This window comes from Ornithodoros turicata, chromosome 5 (genome assembly GCF_037126465.1).
Source record: "Ornithodoros turicata isolate Travis chromosome 5, ASM3712646v1, whole genome shotgun sequence".
In the NCBI taxonomy this organism is placed as follows: Eukaryota; Metazoa; Arthropoda; class Arachnida; order Ixodida; family Argasidae; genus Ornithodoros; species Ornithodoros turicata.
In genome coordinates, this window is record NC_088205.1 from 11104263 (window position 1) to 11128349 (window position 24087).

The 24087-nt window shown below is 46.1% G+C and overlaps 1 protein-coding gene across 1 annotated transcript; it reads left to right on the forward strand.

Moving 5' to 3' along the window:
• The first annotated feature begins 328 nt into the window (after nt 1–328).
• LOC135395199 (transmembrane protease serine 9-like) lies at nt 329–24070 on the forward strand. The gene is made up of 11 exons (XM_064626439.1): nt 329–465; nt 8128–8314; nt 9201–9294; nt 10373–10553; nt 11468–11613; nt 13387–13561; nt 17491–17674; nt 18155–18248; nt 19831–20011; nt 20957–21099; nt 23426–24070. Exons 1-11 carry the CDS (start codon nt 414–416, stop codon nt 23672–23674), a joined length of 1686 nt encoding a protein of 561 aa, XP_064482509.1. The 5' UTR covers nt 329–413; the 3' UTR covers nt 23675–24070.
• Nucleotides 24071–24087: the final 17 nt, after the last annotated feature.

The window sequence follows — 24087 nt, forward strand, 5'->3', positions numbered from 1 at the left end:
CCAGGTGGTCGGAATTATCTGCAGTCCTACAGAGGTTCAATTTCAGACGTCAGTCGCTTTCGTGATATGCTGCTATAGCTTTACTAAATGTGCTCAAAGAACACGGCCTTGAGCTATACTAGATTGATGCAGAAATGAACACCTAGCTCCGTATACTGCTGCATCAGCTTTTATCGGAGGCTAACAAGGGCAGACTAAGCTCATGTGATATAATTAGTAAGTGGGACGGCAATCTTTCACCTCTTAGGAAAGACCCTTCCGTGGATACATGGCACATTTATCGTGCCTGTACATGCTGATGTTCTCACTTTAGTACCTATATAGTAGCCTCCACTAGTTCTGTAGGCAACTGTGCACTTCAGCGGCGTAAACACAACGCCCCAGACGTTCAGCTGCACATTTATTTTTTTAACATGAAGGCAGCCGTGCTGCTACTGGCATGTGCGACCTGCACGTTAGCTCAAAGTGAGTGAGATATGATTTATATATCGTTTATTTATGACCATCTATATATCATTGCGAAGTCCTCATACTGACAGCAGTGTTATAACATTGCTCTTGCAATGATGCTCCGTGCAGCGCGCCAGCGAACAAGCTCTTGTTGCATTTTCTACAATTTTCGTTTGTTGGAGTATGACGCTGTATCCATTCTTGCGGGAGATTCCCTTATCAGCGTCTGGTGGAGTTGCGACGCATGTTTCCGAACTCACGCCTTCGATGAAACTATTGCATACTTTCTAGACTAAGCAGTTTGCGATCTTTCATTAATTGGAAATATTCTTGCGCACTAGTACGTATCTGAGCTTGACTACCAGGTTCAAATGCTGCATTTCAAATGCGTTTCTTAGCATTTTAGTTACGCAATATTTTTATCGAAAGTATTGTGTGATAATCCTTATCTTCCGTACCTTTTGTCTGTCTGTCTGTCTTCATGCCATGTTTGGTTTCACTGCCCCCCCCCCCCCCCCCCCCCCACCGCCGTTACGTACTTTACATTCTGCTTTACCTTCCCCATGGAACCTTTTGATATCGTTACGAACCAAAACATTTCCGTTCGTTTCAGGGAGTTTTGTTGCTCACTGTCAATACCTGACCGGTACATTGTAAGCTATGTTTGCCCAAATTGATTATTTTGGAAATGAAGAGACAACTAGCAAACATTGTGAAATACAACTCACACCACGCACCAATAATGCCTGCGGTTAAAGTTAAAATTTAAAACACATTATTCTCTTTCATGGCAGACACTCTAGTATATGTAATCGAGTATATTGAATGTATCTCAAATTATTTCTCGAGTAACTACTACCCTACTTCAATTACTTTGCTTTTTTACTTTTTTAACTACTACTACTGTGTCTCAAGTACAACTTCCCTTTTCACTATTTACTGTTGTATTTTAAGTGCATGTTCGTAGCATCTTGTACATGCACAATCCGCATTCCTGAAAAAAAACAAGGATTGCGGATGAAATGGTGAACGAAATGCGGAAACATTTATTAGCTTGTCGTGGGCATTATCCGACGGCGGACAGAGACTGAAGCAGCTGACGCAATTGGCAACAAGTACGTTATCTATATGTCTGTGATGAACACAACGTGTCAACTTGTGCCTGTTGGTATTGACCTTCCATCAGAAAATCGCTAAGATAACACGGACGACAAAAACAGGACGATACACAGATAGTGCTATCCGTGTGTGTCGTCTTGCTTTCGTCCTGTGCGTTATTTTAGCGCTTTTATCATGGAGACCGTGATGAAGGCACAAACTATAACACTTCCCGTATACGCGGTGTTGGAATTTTGTAGTCACTGGTTAGGCACATATTGCAGGCTTTCTTCATAAGGATCACGAACCTGTTGTTCTGGGACTTTTAATGTCTGTGTTGAAGTATCCGATGACAATTATGGGCAAGTTGCGTTCACTTCAAGTTTACTACGGTGTCGCTTATAGAGTAGCCGAAAAGTTATGAGTTTGGATTTTTGGAGACACTGGTGTAATGTATGACAGCGCGATGAGGGTGGGGGCATTCTTGTAGGCCACTTCTGCGGTGCATATGTCACCAATTTCGTCTGCAGTGGCTAGGGCATGTTCTTCGTCTGCAGTGCCTAGGGCATGTTCGACCGTCAACTTTGAGAGTGACTGCATTAACCGCTAGGATAGTTTTGTCGTTTGTGGAGTATATGGTCACACTGGCTGGCACTTCGGTTGTCTTTCCTCTTGGCAAGGCAAGCCTTCCATATCTCGCTGTAGGCTGGTACAGGTCTCTGGGAGTGCGAGGATGTTGCACTTGGCCAGCGCCTAGACAGCTGCTGTGTCGGTAACATGTGTATTGAGGCTCTGCGAATTATGGGGGTTGGAACACTTTCACAGATGCTGTTCATTTATTATGGACGCCTTGTACCGCACGCCAGAATACTGACGAAAAACGAATGATTCTCCTACATGTCGTCCTTACCGAGATACAAGCCCCTGAACACACTCCCGCGCAAAGCGCGGACGTCACAGAGCTCCAGAGAGTTCCACAGAGTTGCGTCCATTCCCATCGGGAGCAGTGAACACGTGACTTCTCGTGCGGTGCCTCACTGGTACCGCCAAGCGCTGTGATGTCAGAGCTGCATGAGTTTCGGTTCTCGCGGAGCCCATTTTCTCCTCTTCTATTACCTTCTTCGCTGTGAAGCTTTTAATGCATAAGTTCATCTGGGATAACCTGGAACGGCCTGGGGGGGGGGGGGGAAGAGGAGGGTGGGTTGGAGGCGGTTCGTCTCCTTGAGCAGATTCAAAGTGGAGGTCTTGTCCCAACCCGAGGGACCTGTTAAGAAGACTCTGCGGCTCTTCATCGGGTGGCATTCATCTGTGAACTGGACTCGTTCTATGGATTGAAGCAGTTGACCAAACTGGGGAGCGTTTGAGGAACACATAGGTCTCGTCTCGCTGATCGCGTTGTCGAACACGGAAGGGTAGATCTCGTGGCTCAGTCGTCGCGGTTCCCTAAGTAGATCTGATCTTTTAAGTCGACACCTTTCTGTAACGCTTCCATGCAAGCGTCAATGGTTCCTTCGGAACCTTTATTCCATAGTGCTTATACAGCGTGCTCTGGCACATGAACTGCAACAATTGATTCATCTCTTTCTTCTTAACGGTGCCTCGCGCGTATTATGATGGCTCACTCGCGCGTATGCTGTTTTGCACGCTATCTTCTTCAAATTCACGTACAGTCCTGTCGTCGCTAACGTTGAAGATATTTAACGGAAGATATTGAAACATTTTGTCCACCTCCACAGGCATGTTCAGGCATGTTCGCCTGATGCGCATGACGGGGATCCATGGTGACACTAACGTATCGCTTATCTCGTGCAGAGGTGGCAGGTGAAGTGGCTTGGTGAGGTACAAACTCGCTGCGGGATAGACAGCAAATGTGGCTACAGTTCCTACGGTTGCTAACACGGCGCTAACACGGAATAAAATAAAATAAATAAACCAATAAATAAATAAATAAATAAATTAACCAGCGATATAGGCCTGTACGGCTGGCCAGAGGGCGCGAGTGCGCATTGCTTTCAGAGACGCCTGTGGCAGTTTTGTGCAACTCTGCTAAGTACACGGTGTGCTGTTTGTGTGCATAGCCACACAGTACTTCGTACGGGTGGGATATGCTTCGGCTCTCTTACTCGTTTTCTGAAGTGCGCGGGATTGACGTTTTTTTCTAGTTTTTTTTTCTCTAGTGAACATGTGGATAGTGAATGGCGAACTTGCGTGTAGAGCACCTGAGAAGTAGTTTTTGGGGGTGGGGTGGGGTGAGAATTTTGTTAGGAGTAGCAGAACAAATCGGGAGACTAGTTCAATTTCTCCTTGTTTTTTTTTTTTTCTTACAGACAGACAAACAAACAAAACGTTTTTTTTTTAATCTCCAGCAAATGTCAAGAAAGGGACGCTACTCGTCAAGCAATACGCAACATAGGAAGGGTTCTGTAATGTGATTGTGCAGGATGCAGCGGGATTAGCGGCATGATAGCAGTCTTGCCCCGCGGGCAGAGGTGGGAAGTAATGCATTACTTTTGAGTAATGAGTAATGGTAATGAATTACATTTTGCCAGCAAGTAATGAGTAATGGTAATGCATTACATTTCGACTGAGTAATGCAGGGAGGCATTACTCATTACTTTTGTCGAATGTTCATTGCGCCACGCGAAGATTTGGAACATCCATGTTTTCTTCAACCCGCCTTTAACAATGAGCACATGGCAACATGGAAAGAGAAAGGCGCGGCCTGGGGAATTCTGCAAGGGTTCAACAGTCGGCGGTGTGTGTCACAAGTGTCTACATGATGATATCACCGATTTTCTCCTGCGTGCATTTGAAGTAAAGGATAACCAGTGAAATAGGAACATAGCCTCTATGAAGGTAACACGTAATTATTGCTGTAGTGATTCACTGTTTTGGTATTGTACTGTGTTAGTTTCTCTTGTGCTGTCAGAGGTAGTTTTTCTGCCAGTTTTTCTGTAGGCCGGGCGTCATCAACCGGCTCCATAATGCTAGAAAAGGCATCTGCAATAAACCTTATCTATAGTTCTTGCCTATCAGACTCGCTTCTGCGGGGATTTAGTGGCACCAATTTGGGGATACTCGGGTAGCTATTGCCTATAGCAAAAAAGAAAAAAGAAAAAAAGAGCAAGGGAAAAACTTATGCATAGCGTCTTTGAGGCTTATGGCCTAAAATGTAAATGTAATGCCAGAGTAATGCCATTACTTTGTTAAAGTAATGACATTACTAATGCATTACTAATATTCAAAAGTAATGAGTAATACCCCTGTCACACGGGCATTTCGATCCTGCTCGACCGAACCTGCTTGAACCCAATGCAGATCGGATGGTGCTACACGGCCGCTTCCAAGCAGGATCGAACTTTGATCCTGCTTGACTCAAGACAGTTCCCATAACAGGATTGAGAATTTCAAGACGGCTCGACAGCCGCCATTTGCATCCCCGACCCCGGTGAACTGTCATAACTTGAGACGGACATGCGCGCGAAGCTACAAATGATGCTTACGTCGGTATACGATAAAACCACTAATATCGCTGTTATATAGGAAACGCGAAATTAATGAGTTCCGTTTATTCATTTGCCTATATTCTCGACACCGTCAACGATTCAATGCGCATTGAAAGTGGCCGTGTAGCAGCGTCAAAACTCGAGCGTGCTCGAGAAGTTCGATGCAGATCGGATTCGAGAAGGATCGAAATGCCCGTGTGACAGGGGTATAATGTAATGCATTAGTTTTTTATGCAAGTAATGAGTAATGGTAATGCATTACAAAATAAAAGTAATTTCCCCACCTCTGCCCGCGGGTGATTTTATAGGCTTAGCGCCGTATAGGCAATAGGAAATGTTAAAAGAGCCGCGGTTTTTCCTTTTTTCGAATTATCCACGGCGAATTAAACAAAAGCAAGGCAAGGCTATGAGATGAAATTCTAGAGCATTATTCATCCTCTGATATGCGATTTGGCTCTGAGGGTCCCGCATAATTCATTTTATCAGCACTACAAACCCGGGAGTTTATCTTGGCGGACCCTGTATATGTCACAAGTTAGTATGTTCTCAATGTTTTATTTCACGTCTCTCAGCACCCCACTTCCATGGAAGTTTAGCAGGCCTTGGTAACATTTGCAGAGCAGTAGGACATTTAACATAGCTAAGATTTTATGATCGGTGCCTGGAGGTTGACAAGGGCCCCACACACTTTCATTACTTTACCCATGTGGGGAATTAGGGCAAGCGGTACGCCGTTGTTCAAGACATTATACAGTTTCAACCTCTGAATTACACGCTCTACATGGATTCTTACTTGTGCTATGACAAGTGTAGAGTTCATGTCCTCTACAGAAAGCTGACCTCCCCCAGTGTTGAATGGTGGCATCAGGAGAACAGCTCCCTGTTCCTCCATTATAGTTTTTATCGCTGGGAAACCCTTGTCGCTCATTACCAGGCAGAACATGTGTGAGAAAACCAGACTGCCTTGTTATGAGGGAATCTGAGTGCTGTCCCCCATAGGGCTCAGAAACAAACGCAATCATGCCATTGGGAATGATACTTACAAGCCACTTAAGAGTGTATCCCCCCTTATAGTGAGAATAAAGGTACTAATGTTGTTCCTACGAACGCTTGTGGCACGAACGGTAGTGATTAAGCGAAAAACTTGAACCAACACGTGCGACTGTAGCCGAAGCGAATACGAGTGTACTTAGCAGAGTTGCAAGACTGGCCCACCAGGGGAGAAAAGCAGCGCTGCTGTCGCCCCCCGAAACTCCAGCCGAACATGCCTATAGCACATTCACGAAGCGGTCTTTCACAGCGGTCACGTCCGACTTGAACAACAAGCGGCCGAACACTCGACACGCTACGCTGAACCGAGTGGGTTTCACGAGACACCCTCACATGGCGTCCCGCTTACAGCGTTGACGATGTTAAAGCTCTTTGTCGTCTTCGCGAGAAATTCCCACCCGCTTAGCTTTTCGCTATATAAAACAGACTCGCGTCGCGTTGCTCTCTGAAGTCTCCCTGGCACGCAGTCTTCGGTGTGCCTCGGCACGCCTACGCTTGAACTGGAAAAGTTCCTCCTCGGACAACTGCTTGCGCCAACGTGGTATCGTTGCCACCACCGTGTGATATCTGAAAGTGACCCTTCTCTCACGGTGGTTATGTAGCCGCAATCGAACACGTTATCCACAAGCAGCACCCAGTCGCTTGCGCTGCCGATATATATCCCGCCACAGGAAAACTCGGTGGGTTCGCCCATACACGGTAACACGACAACACAATATTTATTGCGTAGTAATGATTGTTATACCCCAGTCACAGGCCAAACTTAACGCAGTAAACGGAATGGCAGTAACTTTCACCTTCTAACCAACCATCATCTCGAATGACATCGTCGCCTGCATGTCTAATGACCTAACGAGTGGCGTATGAACGGAATTGCCTCAGAAAGAGGCCCGCCTATATTTAAAGACGGGCACGTGACACATTGCGTGCGACGCATGATATGTACTTCATGTACCGCGCGAAGAGCGCCGTGCGCATGTTTTATCACGTGCTCTTCTCGAGGAGTGCCCCGCCCATCGTTAGACCGCTACACGTGCTAGCCATTAAGCGATTTGTGGAAAACAGGAGGCGTACGCATTTTCCGTTACAATTATGTTCTGCATAATTGTCACAAAAAAAGGTGTACGCCTCCTGTTTTCAACGAATCAGGGGGCTTAATCGCTTCATCGTCCTTACGGTCGTTACAAGCTAACGAGTGGCGGCAAATTCAAAACGGCGGGCGGGAAATTTAAAAAAAAGGGCACCTGATAAAACACGTGCCCGGCGCTCTTCGCGCGATACGTGAAGGCCGTGGTACACGTCACGAGCAATATGTCACGTGCCCGCCTTTTAGAATTTCACGCCACTCGTTTGATTGTAACGACCGTTACGACGATGAAGCGATTAAGCCCCCAGGGGAGAGAATGATGGCATTCGAGCTGCTGGCTGTTTAGGAGTTGAAGTTACTATCATATCGTGCGTTTAATGCGTCAAGTGCGACCTCGGGATTAGTAGACAGTTAAAAATTTGACTTCCGATGTGGCGTATCTACCGCACCCAATCAACAGATCAGAGTCAACGAAGAGGGAATTTTCACATACGTCACATAGTGAAGTGGCAGCGACGAGGCATGCTCCTCCCACTGGTGGTCACTTTTCATGCTAGCAGCATTGTAATATGACAAACTGCGCTATTTTGCAATGCGATAATTATAGTTATCGTAAAAGAAAGTGGGAGGACGACAATGACGAAGTGTCTTCGAAACAAAAGAAGGGTACGGACGCTACTGGATTTCAAAACATCATTCAAGTCCTCGTTTTCGAGCAAATGCTAGTAATCTCGGCAGCTGCGCCGAAAAAGTGACCACCACCATGGCAGCCATACGCGTTCGTTTGACGTCATGTGAAAACAGAAATCATAAAGTATAAAGTTCTACAAGTCATACACCGCGCCTTTGGTCCCGGTACGTACGGTACCTTCACGGAGACGTGGAACGTTATCGACGGTACACTAACATTGCCTCGCGGACGCTTTTCCACCGCAGGCTGCGGCAAGAGAGGTCAAGGTAATAAGGGCCATGGACGCATTGTAGGGGGCGAGGACGCACTGCCGCAGGAGTTCCCATGGCAAGTTGGGATAGCTGAAGGGATCGTCTCACATAATCACACTCCATACTGTGGGGCTTCGGTTGTCGACAAAGACTGGGTCATCACTGCAGCGCATTGCTTCCGGTACGTCCCTAACGCTACCCGAACCTTGTACAGCTAATACTGTAGAGCTGAAGAAGCTCAATATATTGCCGCTGAAAACCATGTTACTGCCGGTGCTGCATGGAGAAAGCTGTCTTGCAAATGGTGGTCTGTGGTTAAAAAGGTTAAAACGTCCGGCAGCAACAATGTACTGAAAGTCGAGTGCAATGGGGGTGGACAGGTAGGTGGAAGCCCTTGAACCGACCCGTCAGCAGCACAATGTACTGAAAGTTGAGCGCAATAGGGGTGGACAGGCAGGTGGAAGGCCTTGAACAGACGCGTGAAACTAAAGAACAGTGATAAGACACATACAGCCCACCCCTATTGCACTCACCTTTCGGTACATTGTGCTGCTTGGGTAAAGAACATTGATAGGACACATACCGTACACCCCGATTGCGCTCGACTTCCAGTACATTGTGCTGCCTGGGGCACTGAAACCTTATTTTTGTTGCGAAAAGGACGACACGCGAGACAAGGAACAAACACTTACAACACACACACAAAATTATCCAAATTTTACTCTTGGGTATCGTCCTTTTAGCATCCATGCACCAGCCTGTCTGCGTCTTTTTGCTTCTTTTCGTCTTATCTTTGTGAGCGTACAAGCTTTTCAGCTAAGCTAAACAGTTCTTTCAGTGCTTTTACTTTTTTTATCATATGTGTTGACCGTACAAGACTGAAAGTTTGCACGCTCCCGAAATAGTGGTCTGTGCAAAAAATGCTTGCACGTAGGAAGCGACACCGCGGCAGGGTGGTAGTGGTGGTGATGATGAAGCTGCTTGCAGTAGTCGGCCACTGACAGGCTACCATTACTCCATTTCCTGACAATCCTTCCATTTACGTTTTTGTATATTTTGTTTTCCAGTGAACCACCTTTCAATGTAACATTGATCTTTGGAAGAACTGATTTAGAAGCGGACGAATCCACTGCAGACTTTCAAGTTGTTAGCGACAAAGACGTATGTATCTTCGGACGCCAGATATTGATTTTCAATATTGGTTATATTTATCATACACACTGTGTGTATCAATACGTCTTATATCGGGTGTTTATTTTTAGCCTTTGTAGACTTTTGATAAATAAGCTATGAGAGTAGCATATAGATGTTGTTTCTGCAGTTGAGTTCTACGGCCAGGCGGACATACTCTGGAAGAGAATACGTAACTAGAAGCTGACTATTTACTTGAAATTCATCAATTAACTCTTTAATTAGGGAATTTCGGGCAAAAGCGACGTATCAAGGTTGAGAGATTATCCTCGTTTAAGTCCATTGCACGTTTAAAAATCCGGAAACACGAACGTGCGTTAAAATATCGATCCCCGAATTTTGATATAAAAACTAGCCGAAACCGATCACCCTCGCCGATAGAGGCTCATCTGACCAGCTGGGCGGCACCTACTCCATTCATCTCCATTGCTCCTCTCCGAGAGCACGTGGCCCACTGACGTGAAACGAGCGCTGCGCTCGCTGCATTACCCGTCGCCGCGGTTCTGGTTTCCGATCATTTTGCATGTCAAAATTCGAGGATGCACATTCGTGGTTCAGGATTTGTTAAGCGTGAAATGCCTTGCAACTAGGACCAATCAATCTGTCATCAGGCTTATGCCCGAAACCCCGTACTTAAAACGTTAATTAATGAATTTTAGGTAATTACTAATCTTTGTAGCTGCATACTTTCTTCGACAGGATGTCCGCTTGGCCGCATAACTCAATAGCAAGACCGGCATCTATAATGTTCTCATAGTTTTTGTATAAAAATTCTGTAACGGCTAAAAGCCCTCTAATCTCATCTCGGCCGTGCTAATAAAATTGCTCCAGGGGACACTGAGGTGGTGGCATGCACATTGTATGCGGTAAGTGCGCTAGCTCCCTTTGTTATTGTACGATCCCCACCACACTCCCGCTTTCGACCGTGCTGTCGTGTCCACACAAAACTGTGCGATATTAGCAGCTGTTCGTCTAGGCTACTTTTTTTTTAAAGATTCCCCCTTTTCCCTAGTATATCTCTCATTCTCCTCCTTGTTCGTTCTGTCAGGTCATAGTGCATGCCAAATACGATGTCATTCCTCATGACTTTGACGTAGCACTGGTGAGACTACAAAGGTCGCTGGACTTTGACAGCAATCCTGGAATAGCACCCATCTGTTTACCGAGACTCAAAGAAAATTTCGCCGGAAGCATGTGCACAGCAAGTGGATGGGGAAGTGTGTCAGACGGTGAGTCCAAGTGAATGTACGACTAATGCAGCGTGCAACCGTAATTTGTCATGGCGTCGGGTGCCCTTAGCTCTCCTTTTCTCTTCTGTGGTAGCTTCCTTCTTCGGTAGCTCACAAGAACACAGATAAAAATCTAATCACATTGAAAAACAAACTGAAAAATCGTGTACCTAGAAGGATCTGGACCCCAGGATCTCTACGTCTTCGAACCTCGTCTAAAACCACGGGCCTGGCAGCTCCAGCCTCACGCTGGGAAGATACTCATGATAAAATGAACGATGACAGTAGGAAGCGTATTTAATCTGAAAGTAAGATCGTGTAACATGTTACACGATGACGGTGCACATCACATAGGAACGGTTCATGGAAATAAGAGATATGCGTTCTGCATACGCGTACCTTGGTATTTATAACAACAAAGGACGTCCCGATAATTTTTACATTCCTTTAGCGAAGACCTCCGTTTTCGCTCGAAAGGTGTATTGTTCCAGTTCCGACTCATCTGCATAGCAAAATTTAAAAAAAAAAAGAAAGAGAAAGAAAACATTATGGATTTCAATTATGGCTGGCCCCAATTGTGATATCCCGCATTTTCCCGGGAAAGTCTAATTGATAAGGTAAATAAGAAATTTTAAGTAAATAGTCGTTCGGTAGTGGCATGCTCCATCCCGCTCTACACTGTGTTCGCATTACAAGGACTCACAGTATAAAGCGAAGCCTCGATGGAACTGTATCATTGATCCGACTGCACAACAGTGGAAGCCATAAATTATGACGTGCTGCTTCTGATGTAGACTCACCATGTCACTCTGATGTAGAAGCTTTCGTAACAAATTGCTATGTGTCTGCTTTGAGCGCTGCGCGTCTGTTTCAACTGCAAATCACACAACTGTAACTGAGGAATTCGTGTTTAGGTGGCCCACAGCCCACACGGCTGCAGAAGGTTGACGTTCCTGTAATGGAAAGAAAGCGCTGTAAGAAATATTATGGAGGTGACAAATATTACACAGGTAGGATGCTTTGTGCTGGGTACGACGAAGGAGGAAAAGACGTATGCCAGGTGAGTGTTGTTTCTTGCAATCCCGATCATTTGCATGGGGAAAAGACTGCAAAATCGTCTGCGTCTGCCCTGTGTGCCAGGAGGGAAAGCACTGTTCCATATGTTATATCAGACACACATGAATCTTGTTCGTCTCACGTCAAACGTGGCGCTCTTTTTTGTAAAAAAAAAAAAAAATCATTAATCGGGATTAATCCGGTGTACTGCTTGCGGCGTACTTCTCTGAAATCTATAGCTCGTGCTTTATCCTGTCTGAAACCTCCAAGTGTTGAAATATTGTTTCATTCGACTAATAGACGCGTCCGACACACGGGTCACTCTCAAACACAGTAATTGAAGGATGCTTAATGTAATTAATGCGCTTGCATTCAGTCTACCCACCCACTATCCACCCCTACCCACCTCTATCCGCCCCGAACTATCACTAACTGTTACTAACTACACAGGCAGCGGCGCAAGCCTTCTTCCACGCCGGCGGCGTATTTTGAAACTCTGCTTTCGCTCTTCCTCCGTCTCGTTCGCCCGCTTTCGGCGCCGAGCAGCGGCATCCGCTGCCTGACGTTGCTTAGGTTGTTTCTCGGTTCTGGGCAGCTCGTCGCCTTTGTACCAGAATCCGTCTTCTACTTGGCCTCGAACTCGTACTCGGTTCAGACCCCATCGTGTACTTGAATTCAGCCCATACGCGCCGTGCATAACCGCAAGTTCAGACTCGCCCGCGTATCTGGCCCGCCGCCAAGACCGCTTCCGGTGCTGTGCTCCTCTCTGCGACCTCACCCGCCACGCTCCACGTACATTGACTTCCGCGCCTGACCTGCTTTTCCTTACTCTCTCTCCACCACTCTCCTCCTCCTTGAAACTATGCTTTTAATGCTGAAGCGTTAATAACACTGCAACACCTTCAGGGGCGACCAATCCAAGATGGCTCCTGTGCGTGTGAATGAAGATCTCAGACGAGTATGCCACAAGCAGTACTGTAGGCGGTGTGGGTTGTGGTGTGGCTTGGGAATCTTTTCTGACTATTGACCCCAGCTCCACACTTATGGTTGGTCCCTTGGTATTAAAATAAACATATTATCATTTTATTTATCATTTGATTATTATTATTATTATTATTATACCTAAAGGATATTGCTTAATGACCTCTGATACTTAGTTATGGAACGTAGATCAAGATTGAAGTTCTATTTCTTTCTTTCTTTCTTTTTTGTTGTTTTTATGAGTTGCAAGGATGTTATACACAAGTACTTACCTTGCCGCACATGGTGTCCTAGTGAGTCCTGGTCGGCGGTGACAGAAAGTCCCGGTCTGTGCTGCCTTAGGTTTTCCCTGGCTTTTCCGGCAGGTTTTCGCGACGTCTGTCTACGTAGGTCTCACAGAAATTGATCGGAAACCCACACTCACCCCCAGCCTCAGTCTCGTCTCATCTCGTACACCCCATCTGCCTGCGACTGTGTACTGCTTACAGCCACAGTTGCTTTACGGTGCTAAAAGGAGCCAAACAAACATGCCCGCTAATGCAGCGCCACGAGCTCACGTGCTGCTCTTGCTGGCCATTTCTAATCAAAATGGTTTTCTACGGTACCTACAGTGCTAACTCACATTCATTTCCTGAAGTTTCACCGGTGGAGAGTTAGTACTCATTCATAGACAAGTCTAGCAACAAAAGCGTCTGTTTTTAGCCGCGAGCAACTCTCAAGTAGTAGCTCTCAATGTCTGTTATCTTAAGACGTTACATGCTATACTCCTCACACATTTCTCTTTGATGTACAACAGAACGACTCTGGAGGTCCATTGGTCTGCCCAAGGGAGGATGACACCTGGGTATTGGCTGGAATCACTTCTTGGGGCCATGGTTGTGGGAAGTCAAGGAAGCCTGCTGTGTACACACGTGTGGAGGCTGTGTTGAAGTGGATTCACAGCATAATGAAAAGGAATGATTTCACCCTCTAACCCGTCGTTCAGTTGGGTAATGCTGTGCTCAATCAAGCTGTGTAAAATCAATACAAATACAAGTATTTCGTATCGCAAAATGTGCAAGCAAGCTTGCATACTTCGCCATGAAATATCCTTTAATTTCATGTGAAGACAATGTTGTATCTAACCGTCGAGAAATAAAAGTTTTTCGTTTATGGGGCTTGTGTGCGCGTCTGTGCCTCTACTGCATATGTGGGCTAATAAAAATTGCACGGCAATTTAACCTGAGGCACGAGATATGAAATGTATTATTTCGTATGCGGTTCTACGCCAGCGACAGATGAATGAGGAAGATGACATGGGAGACTATACCCTACTGTCTTTGAGTTATTGCACGTTTGGCATAGACTGTTGAACCTGAAGAGGTGGGAGGTGGTGGATTTCCAGCACAAGTCCTGATCGGCGGCGATGGAATGTCCCGGCGCGAAAATGTTCGCGCCCTCACGCAGGCACGGTGTCGGTATAGCACATCCTAATAGATTATAGCGACCATATCAAATGGACACTCTCCCAGCGTCGCAGTTGGAGGCTAGCGGTGGCGCTGCTCATCGGCCCGGTTATTGCTTCCTCAATTTTTATACTACTTTGCACTTTAGCTTGCCATCGTATTTTTGTGCAAGCGGTGGATGTTGCACGAGGGATGCTTCTTTCTAAAGTTGATTATCACCATCAGTGAATGCGTTTTCATATATGTTACTGTCGTCTGCTACGGTAGTCGTACGTCTGCTTCTGCGCGTTCAAAATTCAAATTTTCATTGTCCAATCATGATGTACATCTCGCGGGTCGATGAGTAGCGCCTCTAGCGGATTGAGCGAACGGGCTCCTCATAGGGCTTGCCGATTATGACATGGTGGCTATAATCTAGTAGGTCGTAGCCGGTTGAACTGGCTGGCAAGCGAAGGTGCACGGTAGCAGAGTCGCGTTGACGTTGTCCACGGGCCGCCACGTCACTCGGCCCCCCATAGGACACGGAGTGGTCACGTGGTTGAGGTCCACGTCGATACTACGAAGGGGAGAATAAAGACGACACGCGGGTGACGGACGACGGGGCGCACGGCTTGTGATCGTGGCATATGCAGCAAATAATAATAATAAGGGTACCGTGGGTTAGTCTGCGCAGTGTGGCGACATGTTGCTCGTGCCGCAGGGCAGGACTGCGGATATTTTCAACCAGCTGGGGTTCTTTTGACGTGCGCCGGAAATCTCCGACACACCGTGCGATAGAAGCAATATTTACCTCTCCCCATTGCTCTCGCCCTCGGCCGGGATCGAACCCGCGACCTTGAGCTCAGCGAGCCAGCACGTTACCAATTGAGCTACCGCAGCATCAGCATCAGCAGGATGTGGTATGAACAAGCGCGATGTGATCCTGTCTGTGAACAGCTTTGAATGCTGAGTGCGTTGAATGGTTACTGAGTGGGCGACAGTTCCGTGACTGGTACGAGAGCGTAGATGCTAGGTCTCGCCCGAGTGCCCTGGGAAGTGCCCAGGGCAGGTGCCAGGGACAACCATGGCGAAGCTGGTGGTGGCCGGGTACGGATCTCATCTCGGTCTGCCTGCGACTCCCCTGTGGAACAGTGCTCCTGGAGCAACTTGTCTGCCAGAGCAGGTTCACTGTTGGATCGCCGTAAAATTTAGGATGGCAAATGGTGAAATTACGCAGGACGTGGTGTTCATAACCAAATGTAAAGGAGGTGGTCTTCCTCCAACGAGACCAGATCCGGCGCTGGTAGAGCGTTCCTGCGGGTGGATGTCGAATCGCCAACTGTATAGGATGGTACAAGTGCAAGCTTGCCACATCACGTTTCAAAAATAGTACTTCCCTCGCCCAAAGGCAGATGTTCGTGTCCTCACGCTAGGACGGTGCTAGCTGGCTGTCTTCCATGGACCGCCACAGGCTAGTTGGTACAGAATTTGAAATGGAAGTTGGAGCGAATAGACGGTAAGGAGGAGAGAAGGCACACACCAAGCGCTACTTGCAAACACATTTAAACTACATGTTTTACCTCATTAAATGTGCATTCCAAGTAGGAGAGACGAGAACTTTGTTTTCTTATGAATATTGCACTCTTCAACCGAATCACTGCATACTCGCCCTTTGACGATAATATGATACGGTGTGTCTCAAGTGTATCATTGTACTGCAACGGAGAGCAAAAGTTCCGCCATTTTTGTGTTTTACGTAAATCTCATGATTGCTGCTGTGGATGAAGAACACCACACGGTGAAGCGGGAAGAACATTGTGAATATGGTACAAAATGTAGCACCGGAAACTGATGGCACACTTACGTAGCTGTTTGTTATCAACCTCAACTACTCTCCGCGTCCATACTCCGTGTCCAATCCCTCCATAACATACTCCGCGTCCTGTATGTCCTTTTTTGGTCCCTCAATCGCAGACAGGGTTGAGTAAGGATATGAAGGACATGGTCTCGTTTACGATAGCGCGAGTTGTTCATTTACATTGCCGCGTTAATCCATGCAACGTCTACAGAAATCTTGCAAAGCTCAATTTGGTTTCCCCTCACATAACTCAAACTATCGCCGTCTCCGCTGCAAGAACATCAATCAAGTCCACAGGGGCTGAGAACAGTGCTTTCTACGTGCAAGGCCCTCGTGCGCAGGCTTATTGTGTACACCACGATCTGACGTTGGCATACGACGTTGTGAAGGGGAGTATTGATAATGAGACTTGCGATAGAGCTTGAGGTGTTCGCTATTCTCGCGTGCACGATAGCACATGGTAAGTCGCTCTGCATAACGATGCATTTGCTGATTATCTGATGTCCGTAGATATCAAAATCTGTAGGAAGTGCATTTATCGAAGCCGCCTATATAAAAAGGTTGTTCCTAAGTTATATAGCACAGCCGCAAATTGTTAAATTTGAGTTGACTGGTAGGGTAGGTTTCAATGATTAGTAATGCTTATTGGCCGTACGAGCCATAGAAACGTTCCCAGAATGCTCAAAATATAATAAAACTCGTGTGTCGAGTGGTTCCTTCACTTTTGTCATCACGCACAAAATGAAGATGGTCTAAATGACAATTATGCAATGCGCAATAGGTGCAAGCTGTAACATAGTGACATAAAAGAGACATGACAGTAGGGTAGCCGCAGAATCCCTCTTTCATGCCTGTCTGGAGAAAGGGAAGTATGTAGGGGTCACCAACACCGTGTCGAAGTGTTTTGTTGGGACCTAATGTTTCCTTCTCCACTTCGTAGTTCGAGATGAACAACAACGACAATTAAATCCTGAATAATGATGTTATGGGTTGATATTATTTGATGAGCGATGGTGGCTTTGGCTGATGGTGACGACGGCTTAGCGTTCGTCTAATAGACCTGTGGCTGTGAGAAAAGTCAGGGAGGTCGGCGATGATGGGAGGGCATTGCGTCATGTTCCAAGAATCTCGGATGTCCTGAATGGTTTTCTCCCCATGGTTTCTAGTTCACGCATAAGTGTCGGTAGGCCGTGAGGGTGTGTTCAGTGGTGGCAGGAAGAGCCTAGGTTTTGTGCACAGTAGTTGCAGGGGCAGTATTGAGTTGCTGAAGCCCAACCTGTGGCGGAAGAGAAAGATACAACCTACATTCAACCACACTCTACCCTCAAGTTGCATAGTGTGAGGTTAACCGCGTGGAGGAATGAACACTGTGGGACATCTTGACGCCACTGTTAAGTGGCTACGGCCGGCACCATCAAGATCGCCTTTAACGTTTGTGAGCATGCTGGGAACGAGTTTATGGATGCGGTGATCCGCTGCTCTCGCCGTATCCGCTACTTCGTTGCCTCGTATTCCAACATGGCCAGGGATCCACTCCAGAGGAAAGTAGTGCCCCTTCGTGTGTAGTGTCTTGTGTCCAGTTGGAGATGACCTATTTATCATGTCCTTCGTTAAGTAGGTTATGCTGGCGTAAGAAGTGGGAATGGACGGATAGTGGGTGGCACAGAAGCAAAGCTGCACGAATTCCCATGGCAAGTACTTCTCATCGGCAGGACGTATCACGGAGGAAGTACTGAACTGTGTGGAGCCTCCCTACTAAACGAAAAATGGGTTGTCACTGCAGCCCATTGCTTTTGGACAGAGTACGTACTGAATCATATTTCCATAAACACGAATTTTAGTTTGTTAATAATGGTCAAGTCGACCAATAAGATGTTTCTCAAGGCGACAGAAAATTTATGTTCAATTAGTTAAGACGTATCAGAGGTGGAGTCATTTCTTTTGTGGTTGCATGTCGATTATGAAATCACCTTTTCAACACCTGCTTGTGCACTAATTGAGTAAAGCACAGGCCGTAGCAGGCATTTCTGGGAGCAATACTATAACAATGGTTTCTGTGGGACACTTCGTGAATGTGAGTTACTTGACGAACTGCAGGTGTATACCATCGGTTGCTAATCAACATACAGTTACACAAGTTGTATTCGCGTTTAAAGCACAGCGCTTGTTTATTGTGTATTATCATGGGATTGAGTTGTAATCGGTCACTCTTATTAGGATGAGCATAACGTTGGTGGTTCCTTCTCTCTGCTTGTATTCATGTGTGATTTCATCTCTTTCAGACGTTACTACGAAAAATATGAATTACGATTTGGAAAACACGACTTACGCAGATTCGAACCCTCAGAAGAATCCAGATTCGTCCGCAAAGTCGATGTATGTCACCACTACATTTATTATAATTGTATTGCAGGGACGTTCGCATCCGGATACCCACATATGAAACAGATAACAATGTTCGACATCGGCCAAGAGTCTGCCTGGCAATTTTTTTCGTTACAAAAGTGCTTAGATATTAAGTAAACGAATTTTAAAGATCAGCGCTGCCTACGCGGCTGCAGAAGCTCCGGCGGCGTGACGTCAGTCTCTAAGCGAAGGAGTGAGAGGGGGGGGGCGCAGAGGAGGCGCCCTCCAGAGGCCCTATAACCACAGGGGTGGCATCCAATGTATTCCTCCGTAGACGAAAGCGTGCTGGGCGAACGCAATGCATCCTGGACAGGTCCTGGTCGCACGTCACAGCAAACGTCAAGGCGCACGTGACCTTAAAGGTGGCAGCGCCCGTGATCGGCGGCTAAACCGTTTGTAAACAATGCGGTTGTTGTTTCTGGACGACGTTTTGGATGTTTTTCGATCACGGTAATTGTTTCTATCCGATAATCTTGCAGTAAAACGCGCAGTTTTGCACACAAAGCGTCGTATTGTGGACTTCCAAAGATGTGATGACGACTGCGCGTTAAGACTTACCGAGCCGATGCCATGTACTTAAACTAAGGAGAAATGGGCTACCATGTTGCGGAAGAAGCACCGCATAGTTTACGCTGGCAGAATACGGTAATCTCTTGTTGTTATGACGGCGAAAATATGTCGGTAAGCGGCAAAACGACATATAAACAAAGTCACATGACCTGAAAATGACGTTTTCTATGACGTGCGACCAGGACAAGATGGCAGTTTTGCCAAAAGCACCCGTTTGAGGGTAGTTACAACAATGGCGGGTTTGTGTCACCCCTGTGCCTGTAACTGTATGAGACGCCTGCACGGTCGCGGCACTCCTTTTCTCAAATGCGTGCCGTCATTGGCCGGTTACAGAATGACGTTTTCTCGTTTTTCCAGAGCGGGAATTCCGGCATGCTCTCAATATCCGTCGTCTGCTCTTGTCATGTATTCCGTCGAATAACAGTAGAACTACACCAGTATTTAGCGTGGGATTTTCGATATTGTGGTGAGTGGCCTGCCAGGAATTAAGTGACACTGTAGTTTCGAAATCCACTGTAACGAATGCGTCTGTCCCTTTAAGTATTTGTGACGTGCTCTTCTCTAACTTATCTACAGAGAAGACTCTTGTAAGACAGTGGAGCGCTGGATGTACCGTCATTGAAAGTTTATTGAAAGTTATCATGAAACGGCCGCGCTATACAATGAAAATAAGGAAAGAAAAAGATCAAGCCTGAGAGGGAAATATTTGTCCGTGGTGCCCAATAGACAATCAAAACCCGGAAGAGACATTTGTAGGTTATATGATATTCAAACAAAGTATTGTCAGATATGCCATTTAAGGCCACCTTCACACGATTAGTTCAAAAATACCTCGCAAAGAAGAAAACACGGAATCAATAGAGTGCCTTTCCGTTCGACGTCATTTCCATTACATTTTTTTCTTTTCTTTTTTATTTACTGACCTATAAGCTTCACTGTGTTCAACAGCAGCGCTCAGGTGACACGTATTCTTCTTTCTTAGATAATCTGTCATCCGTACTACAACCCTGCCAATTTGGACAACGATGTGGCGTTAATGTTGCTGTCTGACCCGCTCGATTTTCACAAAAACCCTTACGTAAGACCGATCAACCTGCCGGACGCAGGTGAACAATTCGTCGGAGCAGAATGCATAGCAACCGGATGGGGAGCCACTCGTTTCGGTAAGTCTCTGAATTTGAGGTCGATAGGGTAGATCACCATGCTAGTGTGAATGCTTCGTAGCGTTATGTACCGAGGTATTTCCCTCTTGAAGCGATTTCGATATGATGTCTGTTTATATACTTGCAATGTCGAATACCTATGCAGTTACCCGGAGGCCATTAGGGAGCTTCAGTATCGCAACAAATGACAAAGGAGCCAAGTGACGTAACCAACCTAGAGACTTGGGGTAGTTGGTACTACATTGCTACTACTGAATAACGGCGCCATGACAACACGAAGGAAAGATACGACAACCGACAAACGCGTTTTGGAGTAGTCAGTCCCGACTGAGTCAGGACTCGGGACTCCCATCTCCATATTTTTTTTTTTTTCATTTCCAATTCCAATTCCAAAATATACGATTAGCGTTGCGTTGTCGTATCTCTTCTTTGGTGTTCTCTTGGCGCTGTTATGCAACACTAGTTACCTAACCACTTTACAGGAACAACGAGGTCGACGGACCTCTTTGACTGGTTGTGACGCTCTTTGTTTTTTGTGCATTGAGATTTCGCACGTGGGCTCTCCTACACTGTTGCTTTTGGTGCCAAGTTTTGTGGTGATGTTTTCATCCATTCCGTTTCAAAGTGTATATATTTGTGTAGTTTCCTGAATAACGCGTCCTGGAGTAGCCAGTCCCGAGTGGCTCGAGACTAACATCTCCATTCTTTTCTTTTACAAATCAATCAATCAATCAATAACGGGGTCTGTACACCATATGTCTTCGGTGCCGTTAACATCTTACGATTTACAAAAGCTGTCACGTGTAACGTCATGCAATTTATTCTAAACTACGTGTCGCCACATTGTCCCATCTGCCTTTATGACGCTGTAGACACAACCTATTCTATGCGTGAATGGTAAAACAGTAATTGGGAAAGTTGATAGTACTGCTTCATTGTTGCCAGGTGGACCGTTGTCTGAAGTCTTACTGAAGGTGCACCTGCCTGTGTGGTCAAACAACGATTGCAGAAAAGTTTATTCGGATCTCGAAGTCACAGACAACATGTTTTGTGCCGGCTACTCAAGAGGTGGGAAAGACACATGTCATGTGAGTGCGACTACTTCTCGGCTTACTTGTTTCTTTCACGTCTTAAACAATGCACCACAGTTTTGTAGGAAAGGAAAGCAAGAAGCTACATTACTGCGTCATGTGCGGTGGCTGTGGAACTGTGTTAAGGGGACAGTAAAGTGATCTTGTTTTTCCTTTTTTTTTTGCGAAATGAAAGGTGTCGTTACCTCGAGGCCAACACAACCGGAACGATATTCATCCGTTTCGTCGTTCGTGATTCAAGAGCGAAAGAAGCTGCACTGTATACGCGTTCCATCCCTTATTCTCAAAAAGCGCGACAATGCTCGAACGATCTCCGGTGATGGTGGTGACATGATGGTGGTGACATGATGGTGGTGACATGATGGCGAGAGGGCTTGCCGTTGCCGACCTCACAGAGGTGGGCAACGTCACAGGGGTGACACAAACCCGCCGTTGTTGTAACTACCCTCAAGCGGGTGCTTTTGGCAAAACTGCCATCTTGTCCTGGTCGCACGTCATAGAAAACGTCATTTTGAGGTCATGGGACTTTGTTTACGTGTCGTTTTGCCGCTTATCGACATATTTTCACCGTCATAACACCAAGAGATGACCATATTTTGCCAGCGTAAACTATGCGGTGCTTCTTCCGCAACATGGTAGCCCATTTCACCTCAGTTTACGTACATAGCATCGGCTCGGTAAGTCTTAACGCGCGGTCGTCACCACATCTATGGAAGCTGTCAACAATATGAGGCTTAATGTGTAAAACTGCGCGTTTTACTGCGGGATTATCGGATAAAAATAATTGCCGTGATTGAAAAACATCCAAAACGTCGTCCAGAAACAACAACCGCATTGTTTACAAACGGTTTGGCCGCCGATCACGGGCGCCGCCATCTTTAAGGTCACGTGTGCCTTGACGTTCGCTGTGACGTGCGACCAGGACCTGTCCAGGATGCATTGCGTTCGCCCAGCACGCTTTCGTCTACGGAGCAATACATTGGATGCCACCCCCGTGGGCAACGTCACGACTGACGCTCCGGCGATGATTGGGCGAATTAGTTGAGGAAACCAATGACAGCCCACTCTTTCCCTTCGTGAGAAGACGAGGAAGAGAGAAAGAGTACATTGCGCCCGTAATTGCTCGTACAAAGAAAGTTCGTTTCTTTTTGTGTTGGCTTCACGGTAACGATATTTTTGCACGTTAGCGTCGCTTTCCGAACGTCAGCGTGCAGGGACAGTACTGAACAATAGACCAATACCCCAAGCAAAAAGGAAAGACAATTAGAATAATAGCACAGTAGTAAATACACTTCATGGCGATATCGACTTTTCCTAAGTATCGCTTTATTTGAAGTCTCGAGCTGTCCCGGCCGAAATTCATACATTTCTAACTGGATTCTGGGAAGCGGTGAAAGCCCGTACATCCAGTGAAGCTGGCGCCCTCTACTTGATGCACATCAAGGAAAAGACTGCCAAGGGAGCTTATCACTAATGTTACTAATGTTTATTCTGCATTAAACAGACGTTTTAAGGCACCCACGGTGTTTCCGCAATCATCCGAGGCCTCTGTCGCAGCTCTGGGACACTGCATGCTTTCATCGAATTGCCCCTTGCATGAATTTCCCCCAGCCCCGCTGTCTTCGTTACGACGAAGGACTACCACGCGCAGTTCGACGGTTATACGTCACACCGAGTCAAGATAAACAGCGTTATCATTTGAATTATGCTGCATTGAAAGACCGGGTTAATTGGATTCTGCAGTTCTGCAGGTTTATGAAAAAGGAAAAGAAACACAAAGCATTACGTTCGACACAGCTTACGTCACACGCAGTGAGATAAACAGTCACGGAAATATTTCTGCCGCAGTTTGACTTTCATGCTGCATAATTTGCCGCAGGATTGTTACAGATACCTTTTAGGTCGTATCTTTACAGTGTTAAAAAAAATCACCGGAAGGCCTATCCCAAGCGCACCCCTGTATATAGTAAGACCGCCGATAGGGCCAAATTTTTTAAAAGTTGAAATAGATTCCAAGACTGATTGTTGGAAGACAAGTATTACTTTGAAACTTGCGTTAACTGTACTGTCTCTTTGCCGAGCAAAGATTTTCTCCACACTGTTATTTAAGTTGACATTCACGTTAACATATATTAAAACTGATCACTTTACTAGCAAAGTTTTAAAAAATCTGAAACAATTCGATTATACATTTATATAGTGTCTGCCACAAATGAGGAAAGTTACATTTACACATTTTGACCTAGGATTGTTTTTTTTTATCTCCATTTATCTGCTCTCAACATGGGGACTCAGGAGGACCATTCATATGTCCTGGTCTTAGGGCGCCATGGGTACTGGCAGGAATCACTTCCTGGGGAGAAGGATGCGGTGCTCCGAATCATCTTGCAGTGTTCACACGTGTCACAACTGTCATGGGCTGGATTCAGGATACAATGAAACACTACTGGTACAAGTACGTGGGGGCGGACCAACAACTCTTTGGCCGACGACCGAAGATAGTTACAAACGGGACTGCTTCGGGATAACGTACATTATAAATAATTGCTATGACTCAATTAAAAGTTGTTAATGTTTGGTTCGTATGAAGCACAGGAATAGTAATGAAAGCAGTATTTTTTGGCGTGAATTAGCTTCGCGCTTAGGGCCTAGAGTTACTACACGCGTTTTTACTTGTTAGCGTCTTGTTTATGCAATCCTCAGCAATTTATGCCCCCTCCCCCACCTCCCCCTTGCTCACGATCCTGAATAAACCACTGCCGGAAAGTGTGCCAAACTTGCCAAACCTGCACTCTCAATGGAAATGTACAATGAGCTTGTTTTTTTCTTTCAGTATTTGTCAGTCACTTCATTACAATGACTGCAATACATGTTGCCTGAATCAGATAGATTACAAGGAATATATTAGCCGGACCTCGATTGCCATCCATGAACTATTGTACGCGCATAAATGAACCGTCCAGCAACACGTTTTTCGCGTCCGTG